This window comes from Chanos chanos, chromosome 3 (assembly GCF_902362185.1).
Source record: "Chanos chanos chromosome 3, fChaCha1.1, whole genome shotgun sequence".
NCBI lineage: Eukaryota > Metazoa > Chordata > Actinopteri > Gonorynchiformes > Chanidae > Chanos > Chanos chanos.
In genome coordinates, this window is record NC_044497.1 from 9,700,783 (window position 1) to 9,718,534 (window position 17,752).

The following is a 17,752-nucleotide window of genomic DNA, read 5'->3' on the forward strand; positions in this document are numbered from 1 at the left end:
TGATTGTTATCAACATAATTTGAGTTCAAATGTAGTTGCACAACAGTTGAGGCATACGCATTACGCATTACAAACAGACAGGATGACAGTTATTCTTGAATACTATTTGAAAAAAGAAACAAAGAACTGTAGTCAGGATATGTAGAATTCAGCCACACGTTTTGTTATTTTCATTCAGGCTATTATTTATCGACAGCCCTCAGCCCTCAGACGATATTTTGCTCAAACGAGAAAAAAAGGAATTAGTTTATTTGAACTGATGACTTATACACACACTTACAAATGGCTGCATTTGGAACAAAATATTCAGCCTCATAAATAAATCAAAGCGTCTTCCGAATGCTAAAAACTAATACACTGGGCATCAAACAAGTAAAATGAATTTATTATGTAACCATTTAGCTCAATTCTTCATTTCTGCCTCTAAGTGTAATTCAGTACATCGTGCAAAAAAAAAAAAAGTAATGGAGTGTAGGAGAAATCCAACAGGGCTATGTGAGTCTGAGAAAGTCGTGCATTTTAATTACCCCCATGTCATCAACATTTCCCCTCCAGAGTGTCAGACGGGACCGTGCTGGCACAAATTCCCAAGCATTTGTTTCCTGTCCTTTTTGTGGTGGAAGGAGGTTGGATTTAGGATGAAGGTCTCGAGAGTCACATGGACCAAAGTTTCTGATTGATGTCCAGAAGCCACTGTTGCACAGTATTCTCAGCAGTGTGGAGTACCTCACTGTGCAGACACCGAACTGAATTTCAATACTTTTTTTTTTTTTCGTTTTCCGATTGTCTACAATACTTCAATCGCGCATCCATTGAAGGTACTCTGGTTTATTGTACGTTTAACCGTGCTTTGACCATGTCTGAAACTTTCTTCTTTTTCAATTAAAGTAAAGTTTTCATTTTAAATCTCTTCTGAGGAAGACTCAATTAACTGAAAGCAAAATGACTGAGGAAAGCAAAGCCGAACATAGATCCGAAAGCGGGAAAGACCTGGAGAAACAACTTCGTTTGCGAGTCTGTGTTTTAAACGAACTTTTGAAGACTGAACGGGATTATGTTGGCACCCTTGAGTTTCTCTCGGTAAGTAACGCGTTCAGTTATTGAACAAGTAGTTTCATGTAATATTCAATCTGTTGCCACTTGTGGCAATGAGAATAGGCTTTCATAAACAACTGAACTAACTACTTAATATGCGTGGGACCCACAGGCAAGTAACAGAAGTCTTGCGGTGCACCTCACAGCCCAGATCGTGCATTGCCTATCAATCTTTATGGTTCCTACGTCTTGAATTAAAACCACAGGTTTACGGTTTAATGATTCCTAAACCAGTCTGTACTCTGCCGCAAGTTTTTGAAGAGAAAGTTTACATTTGGCTTCCTGACCGCTTTAAAAGACAGTGATTTGGGAACTCTGCTTAACATTTTTATTTATTGAAAAAATAATAGTACCCATCCTTAGGAGTCCATTAAATTTTTAAATGTAATGGTCTACTACGATTTGGCCGAATAACGGATAGAATTTGAAATAACTATTCTGGGGTACCGGTAACAGGTTGCTGTGATATGTACAAAGCGCGCTGAAGATGTCACGCTTCGAATTTAAGTTCAGATATTTTTCACTGTGAATCCCATCACAGTTAAATTCTTAATCTTTTATCAGTGTCATGACAGCAGACTTTACGTAGGTTAGTTCAATTACCGCGCGTGTGCATTGTGTAAGATACAAATATACAGCACCTGTCTTGAAACTAAGACTAAATTAATTTTGTGACTTTGGAGTAGTATATAAAGGTTCTGTCTTCTCAGAACAGCCCACCAAAACAAATACCTGTGTGAGATTGTGTGCCAAGAACTCAGCTCGCCAGTGAGCGGCACAACGCCAAGGACAGCACAGGTGGATGCTGAATTAAAACCACTTGGGCTGGCTTGCTGTGTACACCCATGAATACAGGACTTGGCTTCTTTGGAAGAATGAAATTCTGTCAGCTTAAAAGTATTATAGAGTAAACAGAGAAACAGAGGCAGGAAGGAAAGGGAAATGGTCTCATAAGCTGTAGCCATACGTGCTAGACAATAGATTAGTAAGGTAACCTCAGATAAGCAGATCAATTGTTTATTGTGGCTTATGGCATTTACGGTGTAATTACACAGTGTTTGGCAAAAAGCAGAATGGTTTTGAAATTGATGAAGGTGCACTGAAAACATTTGTTTTAATCACGGACGCGTTTGGCTGTCAGTCTTAAAAGCGGGCGGTTCTCGTGTTACATATTGAACTTGCCGGACAGTTTCATGATCAACAACCAGGCAGTATGGTCCTGGCCTGGCCTGTGTGTATTTTGCAAAGACTTATGATTATTTTCCCAGCAGTGGGCTTTCCAAGTACTATGGGAACATTGCTGGAAAGCAGGGTCAGGGGTACTGTGTTGTGTGTCATTAAGGAGGCTATTTCCCAGACCATATGTACGTGGACTTTTCTTATGAAGCCTGTGTTACAGATGTTCCATCGTAGGTGTGGATGACCTTTTTCGGTTTGATGACTTATAACAGCTCTTTGTTTTCTTCTCAGAAATAAATAATAAAAAAAAAAAAAAAATTCAGAGATAGATCATCAGTCTGTTAAGGATGTTTGCTCTATGTGTTATTTTTAGGAAAAGATGTCCCAATAGACTGCAGTCATGTCATGGCTTTATTTATTTGTCATTTGGTTAGACAGAATGCAATGCTCAGAAGATGAATCATGTAACAACGCTTACTCTCATTGTTTGCAATGAGTCCTTTTAACTTTCTGGCTTGTTTATTTTATTGATCACTCGGGTTCCCTTTTGGATTCAGTTTATGCGCAAACTCTTCCAATATCCACTCTTGGTATATAGGCCAACTTCCAAAGGTAAATTATTCCCATTTGTGTCACTAGCTCTTACTGACACATCAAGATACTTTCTTGCTGTCCTCAGCTTCATGAATATCAACATGTTCTGGAAGGCTTAAAAGCGTCTCTTTTGATGTTGAGGACATCTGTGTATACTCCCATTCTATGTGTGACAGACAGGCCAAGGAGAGGCCTGCTCGCTTGTTATCTCCTAGAGAGCTTGATAAATGTCACCTGGAGACTAAACAGGATCAAAGTCTGTGCTGATGCCACTGGAGGTCCAAAGACGATTGCATTCTTTTTGATCACCATTGCATGCCTTCGGATTCTGCTTTAATGTGCTGCAGAAGTCACGAATTCCTTCAACGGAACAAGGCTGAGAGTTTAAGGGCCCAGAGGGAGCGAGACCTGCCGAGAAGTGAACCCAGACACCAGGAGTTCATTGGTGACAACAATGCTTGCCTCCGGGTCATGTTTCGTAGCCTGAAGTAGTCAGAGGATCAGTGCCATGGCGAACACAGGGCATTTGTGTGTATGAATACTGGGTGGAGGGTGACTCTACCAGACAATACGGCTCCCTGGTGGGACAGGCCTCGAGATATTGCTGGGGGGTGTGTGTGTGTGTGTGTGTGGGGGGGGGGGGGTGGTACTGTGACGCAAGAGCCCGGGCTTAGTGCCCTTTCTTGTAAACCATATTTCCTGGTGGAGGAATTCCTGAGAGGTTAGGAAATAGAGCGAACAATGACAAGCCAGTGGCATAACTTTAATCCCGAAGAGAAAACTTGTTACTTCTGAGCAATGTGGCTTGATTTTGCCAACGTAATTTGCCAGTAGTTTTAGTTGTTTGTGGAAAACATGAGCGCAGTTTTGTCCCTATAAAACACATACATGGCATTTTCCACCGTTCTGTCTCATTATTTGCTTGGCCAACAGCTGATTGTGGTATTATTCTTCAGTTTTAGGAAGTCTCCTTGAGGACCTTCTCTGAGATGTCCAATGATCACAGAAACGACTTACGTAACGGCTGAGAGTAGATCTTGATAGTGAGGAGGCTTCAGCCAGTTGTGTTTATCTTGGATAGCCGGAGACCAAGAAAATGACTTTCCCTGAGCCGAAATGGTTCATTTATAGATATGGACACGAAGGACGGAAAAAGCGCTTCCTAACTTTGTCCCCTTGCAGCGCTGTTGCAATCCTTATATGGAAGATCCATTGAACCTAATGCTGGGGTTTATTACTGAGAATGGTGCGTTTAACTAAGCGGTTCATGTCACGATGAACGCTTATATATGTGAGAAACAGGCAGGAAGGAACCAGAAGAGCTCTTTCATGTCCTAGTTGTATGAGAAAAACTGAACCGCAACTCAGTGTAGTATGCTCCCGTGGGTCTCCGCTGTGGATTAAGTGGTCCCTCTGCAACAGTTTCCTTTGCAATGGCCTGAGGGGCAATGAATTGACCACCCAAAAGTAATGTTTTGAAACTTTGATAATGAAGCCAGTAAAAAATGAATTGTGATGCTATAAAACTTCAACCAGATTTTTTTTTTTTTCTCTTTTGGGTCAGATGTTCTTTCATGTGCATAGTCTCCCTTTGCGTGTTCAGGTCTCGAAGGAGACGTACTCCCCCTCAGAGAAAAGTTCTTAGGCATTGTTTATGATTCAGAATGACAGAATTTAATTAACATTCGGCAGTATAACAGCAGTCTGCATTGCAGCAGTTTAGATTCTGTCAGATAAAGTTCCTAAGTACCTATAGAGACGCAGCACTGTGAATCTAGGTTCACCACACTATTGTGTTTCTACAGTATGTTACAACTTGTCTTGGCTCCCTCTCTCTCTGTTTGTTTACTCGCAGGGCTGGACTGACATACACTCTATGCTGTTATGCTGTTTTTGTTTGTGACACATGACAAGCGCGCTGAGGTCGTGAGGGACTCACATCCTCGGGACAGCCAGGCTCTGACCCCAATACCCCGATACCCCTTCTCCCTGAGGGCCATGGCCCCCTCATCTCTGTCCTTTTCCTGCCCATTAATCTTCAGCTGACTGTCGTGCTGCTGCCCCAGTGCACTGGAAGCACAGGAGCTCGATCAATGGGCCCTTCCTCCATCCCTCCTCTGAGGCATGCACAAAACACACACATACGCATGCAGGGACACTAGCAGGCAGGATATACGTTTATTAGTTTATCTGACCAATGGGGAGAGGCGGTAAGGGTGTGAAGAGAGGACTAGAGTTTCACTCAGTGTTTAGTGGAAGAATTCAGGCTAAAAGAGAGAACTCAGAGTCTTGGAGGCATTTTGTCGTGTCCTCCTGTAAAATGAGGAAGACCGTAGTTTGTTGAAATGAGAGGGGAACGTTGATTAGGAAGAGTTTGTGTGTGTGTGTGGGGGGGGGGGGGTTCATATCTGAAACGTGTCGGCTATGTGATGTGGAAAGCTGTCGTAATTTGTGTGGAGATATATTGCTACCATTGCTTACTCTCTTTCCCTCCTCTTTGTCACTCTTTCTTTCTCCTGTCCATTTCATTGCCTAGTGTCTCTCCTCATCAAAACTTGCCCTGAGTCTCTCTCTCTCTCTCTCTCTCTTTCTTTCATTCACTCTCTTGCTTTCTCTCTCTCTCTCTCGCTCCTCTCTCTCTCTCTCATTCACTCTCTTGCTTTCTCTCTCTCTCTCTCTCTCTCTCTCTCTCTCTCATTCACTTCCCTGCCCCCCCCCCCCCCCCCCCCCCCCCCGGTCCCACAGGCTGTGCCTCCTGCATATGTTCCATCCATTATTTCCAAACTTTGTTTACAAGAAGTTGTATTTTTCCCCATGCTATGTGAAGGATCATTAAGATTCCAATCTTGCTAATCAGTTTGTCTCTCTTCTTTTTTTTTCCACTTGGAGGCCTGAGGAGTTCTCATGCACTGCAGACAGAAATGTTAATCAGCTGTGCCTTGATTCTGTCTTATCACAAACCCTCTCTCATCACTAGGCTTAACTATCTCCCTCAGGTTCGGATGAAGCAGCCCGCACTCCAGACGCACAACATACCATGAGGATATGCAAACTATTTCTTTCCCGCTTTGAAAAAATAAATCATCTCTCCCTTCTTTTTTTTTGAGATCCCAGAATGGGTCTCTCTCACACACATTCTTATTTCATGCAGCTGCTGAGATAGTTCACAAGATCATAGCACTGCCTTGCTGTGGGTGACCTGTTGTGGAAAGTGTCTCCCAGTAAAAGCTGATGTCATGAGAGCAGATGAATGATTACCGTGTTAATGATGGATCCCTCTGAGCACTGGGAGGAATTCTCATCATCCAGGTGCAATTAAATTACCCGACAGTGAAAAAGTTTGGAGCTGTTGACTAAGTTAATATCCTTCATGTGCCATTTTGTAGCACTTGGGGATCCTTCATGAACAAAATGAGATTTGTTTCAGTCCTTGTTAAGCTCCCGGAGGGTGACTGATTGGCAGTTTAACTGCAGTACAAATAAATGACACTTCATAAATCATCTTTCATTAGTCACAGTCAGGTGAGACACTTTGTTTTGACAGTACTGTTTTAGGAGGCAGCAGAAACACTATAAAGAATCAGCGTTGGCTTTCTCTTCACGACGCTTAATTCGACGGCGCGGATATCACCCCGTGACGGCGAGCGTTTTTTTTTTTTTTTTTTTTCAAGCCATCGATTCGGAATTCGGGGCGGAAAGTCGGGGGAGCTCGTCCTCTGCCTCGGCCTTCTCGTCCGTCCCCCGCCTCGGTAAAGCACGCTGTGTGTGGTTTTTTTTTGAGCGGGTCTTCTGTGTCAGGTTTGTGAATGTACTTAGCTGTGAGGGCTTTGAGCGAGCTCCAGCCGATGAGTTCCTCTGACTTTTGTTTTCAGTGTGAGCAGGATTTCCTTCCTTCCTGGCCCTCCCATGCTGTACATTGTGCTCTCTGTTTCCTGTGCAGTCGCTCCAGTCCACAGCTTTGGCAGCACAGACACTCAGGCAGCCCCGGCAAACCAGAATACGCTAAACCGAAGCATCTGTCGAAGACATGTGTGAGACCGTCCCCGAATCAGAGTCCATCCAGAGGACGCCGTCCATTCAAAAGTGACTATTCACTAGTATAACCGTGTAATACGCATGTAGTAAAGGTATTTTAAGACGTATCCGGTAAGAATCATTGCTGTTGTTCGTCCTGATATCTGAAGACCTGTTGGCATAAGGTCTTTCTGGAGAAGAGGGCGCCTTTGATTCTTTTATTGCCAGCTGCTCTGTCACATGGGGGTATGTGTGACAAGTGCCCAAGGCTTGGGGCATTGGTAGACACTTGCGAGGCTGACATGCTATGAGAAATGGGCATTCACACAAGAGCCTAGTGTTTCGGCTGGCATGCCCCCCCCCATGCCCCCCACACTTCCCTCCACTGGTTTAAGAGATTCCACATCCAGCTGCTCCACCACTTTACACAAACCACCTGAGGGGGAATCTTCAGACCTTCTTTTTTTTTTTTTTTAAATTTTGTTCATTTCCTGCTTAGAAAATAAAAACCAATACTTACAGCTCACATTATGATGTTTTGAAAAATGGGATGTGTTACCTCAAGTTGATTCGCTTAATTTTCGACAGCTAGACCGTTCTGAGAGATGTCGTTGTCTGGTTCTCTTAGATTTCTATATGGAGTGTACAAGAGTTCAAATGCTTCCAAATGGCCACCACACCCACAGGCAGACATGGGAACTGTCTGTTTCCCCCTGAATTCCTGAGTTAGGGGGACTTGGCTTCGATGTGCTGGGGGCTTGGAGAGGCAGACAAGCTCTCTTGTGTTTTTCTCCAAGCAGATGCCTTTTACCGCACTGTTAGTCTTTTGAGTTCTCTCAGGCTCTTTCCCCAATGCCTGCAAAATACCCAAGGCTGGAGCTTATTTGGGGGACAAAATACCAGGAAAATGCAGCTTTACTCAAAATTTTTGCCTTTAGCCTTTTATCTCCACTTGTTGCCTCTATGATAGTGAAGAGAAGTCATTTGTATGATCTACAGCTACTTACGTTGGATCCATTATGCCTTTGTGACTGTTTCGCACCCTCAGGATTAGTCTTAGACAGATAGACTATGTTTTTTTTTAGGGCTTTATGTTTCTGGAAATGTTCGTGTCTTGTTTCCGCGAAGGGTTCAGGTGATAATGGAAGACAGTGCCTGGTGCGATTTTAATGCGCTGTCTCGCGAGGTGGTGATGACAGTGTGATTGAGCCTGGTGTTTTCCCTGCGGACAGGCTTGCTGGGTGCCATTGTCCGGTGCCGGTGCGCGGTTTGAGCTGTGTTTACCAGGCACAGCCTCCAGCGTAGAGACTGGCATACTGAAGGGGTTAGTGAGAACTGCAGTTCATTCATTCACACAAAGATGGCATTGATCCCAGAGCCCTCAGAGGGGGGTATTTCTGGGCAGCCTTTCATTGACATTCAGCCAGTCTTTGGGGACTACCAGAGAAAAGACAAAGTAGTTGTTTTTTTTGTTTTTTTTTCTTTTCTTTTTTTTTCTTACTCCATTGACAGTGTCCAATTTTGGTACTGAGAGATTTTATGCTAAAGAATTTGGTACACTAAAGAGCTGCCATTCCAAAGGGGTTTGACTGTATTCATACTCAGTGAAGAGCCTGACAGGCAAATTTCTGATCCGAACAATACGTCTGACAGTCCCGCTGGCCGAAATGACTAAGATGTGGCACAGAACATTCAGCTTAGTCATAATGCTAGCAAGTCATGATTCAGCTGACCGTGAGAATGGATACGGTTTCCGCGTGAAAACAAGCTTCACAGCTGAAACCACTACGCGATGACATATTACAGTCATATACAAAAGCATATATACAAATAGCATACAAAGTATAAAATGCAAAGTGCGCTGGGGGGAAAATTTACTTTTAAGTTTTGGTAAATGCAGTTAATATGCATGCGCGCAGACCACTGAGGATGATCTCTAAAGGGCACTCGGACGATGAAGAATAAAATGGCTGTGGACAAACACCCATGTTACCTTTTTTTCTACTCTGCACAACGTTGCAGATTTCCAGTTCAAACAGCTGAAAAAGTTCTTAAGACACAGGTCATTGAAAGGACAATAATGAACTGCAATGCAATGGAAACTGCCCTACCAAAGCCCGGGACCTGATCAGTCATTCACACGTTCATCTGATGAGAGATGAAAGTAATGTGGCGTACTATTACCGTAGAACTTTCTTGACATCTCTTTGTTCTTACTGATGGCACGAATATTTTCTCTGGGGCACCGCGGTGAATTTGTATTCTCTTGGCGTCCTGTAGTGAAAGTTTCCCCCTGTGTTGGCTAGTAGAGCCATACATTTAATGAAAGTGATTAACTGCTCAGAGACAGAAAGGCTTTTGTAGAAGAAAAGAAGATTAAAAAAAAAAAGATTTTCCTTTGTTATTAATAAAATACAGAACACACCCAATGTAGAGATGGCCAATCCTTCAGTGGAGGGTTTTAGCCTGTCCCAAGACAGCATTTTAACATGCTGAGCTGAACTCACATCCTTTATTTCCTGTGGACGACCCCACGAAGAGAAGGCATCCTGCAGCAGTGCAGTGTGGGTGCTGAGATTGGATCAAGTGGTCTTATTAGTCTCAGAGAAGGATGGGGGTGGTTCATTTATTTATATGGATCCCCCTCCCAAAGGCCTCCTCTGATCCACAGTCTCTGACTGCATGGTCTTTTTGCTTGTCTCCGGTGTTTAAAGCTTTACTCTGTCTCTCTGTGTCCATGCTGAAGTCCATCCAGAGCTGAAATAGATCTGGTAAATTGAGTTTTTCCTCCAGAGGAGGAATTGCAGGGGTACCATTTTCTCATCCACCCTGAAATGGATGTTTGATGAACTCTGATTTCGTGCCTTTGAAATACAACAGAGACGAAACAGCAGAGATGTGTAATAGCACACACACACAGACACACACATACACACACACACACAGACACACACACACACACACACACACAGACACACACACACACACTCAACACACAACACACACACACACACACAAACACACACACACTCACACACCGGCACACCTGCACGCACGCATGCGCACACACACACACACACACACACACACACACACACACACACACACACACACACACACACACACACACGCTCACACTCACACACACACTGCCTTGCAGTACATTAATTATCTGATTGCGTGGTCTTCAATGGCACTATAGGGAATATAAGGACTATGGCTGTGAGTGTGCCTGAGGAAACAGGCTAACCCACTGTGAACTGTCACCTGGCTGCCCCTCACTACAGTTAAAACTCCTTTTGCCTTCGTCCTGTTGTGTCTGGAACTGTCAGACACTCTTTGTTTTGTAAAATAGCTGTATTTTGAAGCTCCTTCCTGAATTCTTAAGTATGTCTGGTCCCTTAAGACACAAACACAGACAGAAATGCACACACACACACACACACACACACACAACACACATACACACAGAAAAAGACAGACAGACAGAGAGAGAGAGAGAGAGAGAGAGAGAGAGAGAGAGAGAGAGATCCTATGCAAAGTGATGTGTTCTAGATAAACAGAATAGTTGGGGTTAGTGGTCATGTTGTCTGGCCTGTTTTCACAGTCCACTGGTTTATTTTGCTGGGCAGTGTAGCAGGTAATGGGCTAAACTGGGTCTGTTGTTTGTGCCAATGGCCTGGACTTCAAAACCTTTTGTCTGACTTTGTGTTAGGTAAAGAGTCCGAATATTTCTATTCAGATAATTAAAATAATTTGAAGTTCTTTTAGCACTCCTAAAGTACCACAGGTTAATTTAAACTGTCAGCATCGTTCTCTTTACTGTCTAACCCGACATACCTTTAAACTTCCCTGATAGATGTTGGATCAGGCTCAGAGACTGTGACTGGCCCAATTAGAACAACAAAGGGAAACAGTGAATTGTCTTTGGACAAAAGAGCTATTACTGAAGAGCTGGTTCATCACAGTAGCCATAGAGTAGTATGCTGAGGGTCACATGTGACTGGCATTTTCAAATGGACGTACGGAACATTGCATTTCATTTTGTGGTCTTTCGCCAAACGGTCTTGTAATAATTAATTACATGAGTTGAAGTGTTTTTTTTCTCTTAGCAAAATAAGTGATTTTTGGTTGAATAATACCCTCAGATTTTGAAATGACTACACAGAGGTGCCGTGTATGTTGTAGGAAGCAACGGCTAAATGTTTATGTGCAGCCTTTCTTGAGTGTCACTTTTGTTTTCCCAGAAAGACAGAGATAAAGATTTACGGAACAGCTAGTCTTCCGCCCATTATGCCTTTATGAGTGTGTATAAGAGAGATGCTGTTGTCTAGTATTGCATAATAGACCAGGACACAAAGCCATGGCCTGTCACACAGGAAGCAGGCTGGGTCTCACAGTAAACACTGTGAAGACATGGAAACACTGACACTGGGCTAGACTATGACTACAACTCTCCTTCAGCCTGGACACACACACACACACACACACACACACACATGCGCGCCCACACATATAACCAGAAGTGCACATGCACAAACAAGTGCGTATGCACACACACACACACACACACACACACAAACACACACACATGCACGCCCACACATATAAGCAGAAGTGCACATGCACAAACAAGTGCGTACGCACACACACACACACACACACACACACACACACACAGAAAGATAAACAGTTTGGTCACTGTGTTTAATTTGATTAATTTCATCCATCTGGTCAGTAGTAGAGGCATATGAATGCCATAATAATATGATGATGGGCGATATAATGAAAGCCATACAAGATTTTAAACACTGGTCAAAATAAAGAGATGGAAATGCTATTAATCAGATGAGCCATAACAAGAAAAGCACGCGTAGAAGGGAATGGAAGAATAAAAACTATAGTTAATGGGGAAAAACAAGCACCGTAAGACCTCTAATGAGAAACGGCAGTGATGGATTTCACATACCAAATGACAATCACCAACAGTTTGGAGATTTGATCTGTGTACAACAGTGATAAAATAGAATTGCTTACTGATGCAGAGACTGCTAATTTGGCAGGTTTTGACAGAACATTGGGTTAAGCTATCATTGAAACCACTGGGTTGCCATATGTCCATCTGCAGTGCTTTCCAAATAATCCTTCACAGATAATAATAAGAGGAAATTACAGAAGGTGTGAGATGTTTAAACCCTGTGTCTCTACGGGGAGATAATGAGAACTCAAGTTGTTCTAGAGGATGAAAGAAGTGTTTTCCATTGATTTTTGCCATTTTTCCACTGATGGTGAAGATATTAGTGGAGGAACCATCTCAGGTTTGAATGCTGCTCTTTTGATGTAATGTCATTTTGACTTTGTCTAATAAAGATTGGATTTATTGCTGGAAACCTCCATCTGGTTTTAGAAAGGACAGAGAACACTGACCATTGTGTTTGTGTGTGTTTGTATGTGTGTGTGTATGTATGTGTGTGTGTGTGCGTGTGTGTGTATGAGCGTGCCAGAGAGTTTGCACTGTCTGCCAGTCCCGGATACCAATGAAATGGTGTTTGGTTTTCCTAAAGTCTACTTGTAAAGCACAAGTTGTTTTTCCTTCAGACATATTATTTCACCTCTACCTTTCCATTAGGAATCTTTTTAATGTAGCCCTGGTTTAGGTTTTTGAAATAAATGGAGAAAAACAGATGCTCTTCTAGACTTTATGGCAATTAACGGGGTCAGAAAATCTATAAGAACCTAAAATGCTGTTGAAGTCCATCAGCATCCATGTTGTAATCAACGGTTTTCAGCACTTCGTTGAAAACCTTTGTCAGTCTTCCGCTGTGGCCTTACATTCCAAGACTGTGACTGGAGCCATGTCCCATTGAGCAATGGTGATAAGGCTGATTCATGCTTGCACCCAGACACCGCAGTTTGGTGAAAAACACACATCCAATCCTGAAAAGCAGCAGTGAACTGGTCAACCAGCGATGAACACGGAGCCATCTTGGAGCCATCTGTTTTTTATAAATGTTCAGATGTTCATGGTTCCTTCACGGAGCTCCGCAGACAGGCAGGAAGCTGCTGCATGCTTCCACCACAGTACCCATACTGTGGCTTAACCCACAGACTTGATTACAGTTCAGTACCTAGCAAACCTGATGGCTCATCGTGTGAGAGAGTTTTTGGCAAACACAGCTGGTTAATCTAATGCCACACTGCTTTTTAATTAACGCAACTTAAACAGGATATTGTGCACGTAAACATTGTTTACTATACCCAGACATTAATTATGTTGTCCCTCACGTCATATTTATTGTGTTTCGTCAGTCATTTGGTTAGCATAGACTTGTAGATCTGGATCTCGTATAGCTGACGTTTGGACAAATTCTTCTCAGCATAGGTTGCAGCTAACAACATTCTTGATTAACGTGAACCTGAGATTAAACATTGATGAGATGCTTGGAGGATGCATGTCGAGATCACAATCTCTTTACTTGTCATATGTGCATTTGGATGCGAAGCGCAGAGGAAAAGGAATCGTATGCATTTGTACACGGAAGCTACGTTTCGAGTATTAAGGTCCACACCACTGTCAGGCCAATGTATAGGGCTGTCAGCAGATCCTCTTCGTGCATTGGAATTAGACTTGCTAATCAACCTCTGCTTAGTGTGATACAGCGCAGCTACAGAATGGTAATCACTGCCGAGTCTCTGCTACAAAGAGCCTTATTATTTAGTCAAGTAGTTGCAATCAGATTCTGACTTTCAGCTATTTCATTATCGCATCGCTTTTCTCCCCATTTGTTTTCAGGCTTTGAAGTGTGTTCTTAAACAATTTAATTTCATTTGATGAAATATGCAAGCGACTAGACCTTGCCCTTGTAATCAATATAATTTTGTGCCTGTGTAATTAGCAAGCCAGTAGAAGGGCTCTCTAAACTAATTTAGCCTGAGCTCTAGTCCTGTGCCTTTGCTTCAGCTGTTGATATCACTCCCCACTTGCCTGCAGCTGAGCTGAGATGTTTACATTGCCAGTATCATTGCCCCCCCCCCCAAGTGTGATATGCAAGCAGGAAATGCCTTGTTTTCTTTGGTATCATTAAAGTGGTCTGTTGAAACTGAATCGGTGATACATCTTTCGCTGCCTGTGCTTCTTACGTGCGCTCTAAGCCACAGACAAAATTCACAGGTCCTTGGACGGCTCCAGGCAATACATTTTGAAGGCCGTTTAACTTTGGCTAACGCATTTGGAAAGAGTCAACTTGATTGACTTCACCTTGAGGTTTAGTTGCCCGGGATCGTGTTTATTAACTTTGCACTGGGTGGTACACCCGCAGGATAAGGAACTTGGTCCTGAGGGCACAGAGTAAGCCGTGGAAGAGGAGGGATCTAGGATCAGTTGTGTTTTCTTCAAGCAGACTGTTGAGGCGCCTGTAACGTATTTAGCTCCCCAAAGGGTCGCTTAGCTCATTAATTCTCTGATCGGTGACTCTCTAGAACTTCTACTCAGCTGTTCTTAAAACTGTCTGTTGTGACGGAGAATCTGCGTAGACAGAGTGTGAGGAAAACAAGCTAGTGGTTTGCCCCGGGCCATCTCTTCAGCACCGCCCAACTCTGTTAGATACCGCAGGTTGTAAATGTTTAACTGTATAGCTAGTGTATGTGCTAAATTAACAACACTTGATTAAAGCTAGCCAGTCATTGTGAAGACCGTCATAAAGTCAAGACCTCAGCCCTTATGAAACTCTCCATGTAATTTTGCTCGTAGACTGCTGATGTTTGGGAATGTCATATCGTAATCCGCGTCCTGGATAAACAAACAAAGCGTGGTCTAACTTTTCTGTCCTCATCATGTTATTTGTGGACATCTGTTATGTACAACTCACCACATTCTGTGATCTTTTTTTTTTTTTTTTGGTGCTGTCAGCTAGATGTAAAAACAAGAAAATATTATTTTGCTTTCGAGGCACTTGGAATAAAAAAGAAGAGAGAGAAAAAAAAAAAGAGACGTTCAGTCAGCATAAACTGTTTGGTAATAAATGGGAAGCTGATGTTTGGTGGCATGGGGGAGTGTAAGGCTTAGATAAGACACGAATAGATAAATCTTCTCTGATGCAATGTGCCTTCCTGTCAGCATTCCTCTCTCCAAAACAAAAGATTTAACTCTCAGATATGATTTATGTTTGTTTTTGTAAGATTTCTTATTTATCTATGGCTTTCTTGATGCGAAATATCTTGAGGACGCAGTCTCATATCTCAAAGAAAGGACTGTTACTCCTCATTGTCTTACTATTTGTGTTCATTCACATCCTCAGTCCAACTTTGGTCAGATGTAACTGATGTGTACCTCTTAACCATCGCTGTCTTCCTTTTTTTTTTTCACTTTTCATCATCTTGTGAAAGTTGTCACCAGAAAGTCTCACCAGTACAGAGGGCACAGTGACTCAACAAGCCGCAGCTCTCGTGTATCTAGACTTTGATTCAGACGTACTGTAAATTAAACGTCCAGTCTCATCGAAAAACGACAGGACGCCCAAACAAAAAGGTTGTCCCATTAAATGTGTTAGGGTAGGTTGCGTGCGATGCTTAAGGCCAAATCTGTGTGCCTCTCTCATAAAAGTGCTATCAGACTCCTGTAGGCATGTGCCCTGCCCCACCCAGCTGCTGAATCACATCCACCCTCCTGGGAAAGTCAAGAATTACATCTCTTATGTATTCTATGTTGCTCTGTATCAGGTAGAAAGATTAAATGTCACTTGCATTGGGGTATCAGATATCTTCTGTAACAGTTTTCAATTTTGCTCCGGTATTAAAGCGTTTCAATCGCAGAAGTCTGATTCCCCAGTCAGTTTTTGACAATGGGACATTCATCTCCTTTTAGTGGAACAAATTGCTTGGAGATCAGTTGTTTTTGGGATATGTTAAAAATGCTAAATATTTTCTCTTCTCTCTTCTTCTTTCCTGACAGGTATTTCTGCACCGCTTAAATCAGTATGCTGCCACTAGAAATGATAAGAATATTACAGAGGAGACTGTGAAGGTATGTTACAATACTGATTTTCTGTTTCTCTCCAACAACCAACATCTGAAATGTGGAAGAATGAGGTTTTTTTTTTAAGTGTGACACAACACATAAACCACGCTTTCGCAACGTAATCCAATAAAAGGCTGGAAATTACAGTCAAGACCAAATAAAGCTTGCTTTTCTCGTTTGATGGGACTCTTTCAACCCAAAATAGCGAAGTTTTGAATGAAAGCAGAAAAAAAAAAAAAAAGGATTCTGATACAGGAAGCAGCTGTAAACATATTCTATTTATAACTGATTCCGGGTGGAGGGGGGAGCAGCGTGACTGTGAAAGAATGCATCCACAGAGAAGCAAGTGGGAGTGCGGGCGACTGTAGCGGAGCTCATTTACGCTGAAGTATAAACGAACATTGACTGGGTGTTGTTTGTCTCGTGTTTTCGGTGCGTGCTTTCACATCCGTGTTTGAGGACACGTCGTTACGGAGAGTCAAACGGTTTAGGTCAGACTCAGGTCATGGTTATTTAGTATCAGCAACAGTTAGCAGCTGTACCGTCTGCACATCCACCTCTCAGAGCCTGTGGGGAGAGGGTGTATCTCCCACAAACATTAAGCCCCCCCCCCCCCCCCCCCGCCCCCGCCCCCGGCTTGTGTCAGCACTTTATTTTATTCGCTAACACTGCCACGCAAATACCGTGAAAGCTTAGCGAAAACCCCGAGCCCACATTAAGGCTAATAATGTCAACTTTCCATATGAATCCCTACATAAAACCTTGTCCCATTTTATAATTACTCACCACTAAAACCTCTCTCTATACGTCTTTATAGACCTAAATATTTTTCTTCCTCTCACGCAATGTCTCCAGTTCTATAACATCCTCAGTGCTCTCCTGCTGAATATATGGTGTTCCCCAACCAGCTCTAGACAATGGCTCTCAGTCAGCAACATGCTGTTTCCATACTGTGTCCTCCTCCCCAGGTGCTGTTTTCCAACCTGGAGGAGATCCTGTGTGTGCACCGGGACTTCCTGGCCATGGTGGAGGAGCTGCTCCAGCCAGAACCCCACGCGCATCATGAAGTGGGCCGCTGCTTCCTGCACTTTGTGAGTCTCAGAGAATCTCCCTTTACCCCTTCAACAACCCCCCCCCCCCCCCCCCCCCCCCCCCCCACACACACACACACACTCACACTCCCCCCCCTTCCCCTCAAGTCAGTTACTGTGAAGAGACTCACGTGTGTGAGTTTATTTTTACGTCTCCGAATTCAGGTCAAAGACGAACTGCTTATTATCATTAGCTTCCCCTAACTTGTGCCTCCTAAATCAAATGTTTCAGGCTTTTGCCAAACACTATTTTATTTCTATTATTTTGCTGTGCTTAATCTAATATACTAGCATTCAGTGTTGAAAGAAAGTATTTTGGAATCCTCAAATACGGCAGCTGAGTTACAAAAACATCACCTGATATGAGTAAGAATAAGAGACTATTTAAAGTGAGTTTAAAGATGTGTGGTCCGGAATTTTCTGTGGAATACATAAAATACCCCTCAACTCGCTAAACACCAGTGTTTTCCAAAACTTTTCAACAACCACTTTCTCTCTGTATGTACTTAAATAAACTCTAAATTGTGTCTTCTCAGCAACAACAGAAATTACTCAAAAAAAAAAAAAGAAAAAAAAAAAAGCTTGCTAAAAATTATTATAAAAAATGCAAATATGTAATGACTTTTCAGTGAGGTTGAAAACCAGCGTTAACTCTGTTTTAGACCTCCCTCAATTGCAGTCGGCCTGAGCCAGTAATAGTAGCTTGCATTCAAAGGTAAATGTGTGCTTATGGTGTGGTGGCGAGCCTGTGATGAGATGGCGT

At 42.9% G+C, this 17,752-nt stretch overlaps 1 protein-coding gene across 2 annotated transcripts in view; it reads left to right on the top strand.

Moving 5' to 3' along the window:
* The first annotated feature begins 733 nt into the window (after positions 1-733).
* Positions 734-17,752, top strand: part of prex2 (phosphatidylinositol-3,4,5-trisphosphate-dependent Rac exchange factor 2) — an 81,973-nt gene continuing 64,954 nt past the window's right edge. The window contains exons 1-4 of one of the 2 annotated variants that reach the window (XM_030767451.1): positions 734-818; positions 922-1,080; positions 15,833-15,904; positions 16,867-16,989. In XM_030767451.1, coding sequence (XP_030623311.1) covers positions 943-1,080; positions 15,833-15,904; positions 16,867-16,989 — 333 coding nt within the window. In that variant the 5' untranslated portion in view covers positions 734-818; positions 922-942. Of the gene's footprint in view, positions 1,081-15,832; positions 15,905-16,866; positions 16,990-17,752 lie in introns of both variants that reach the window. The other variant, XM_030767450.1, reaches the window with a different exon arrangement.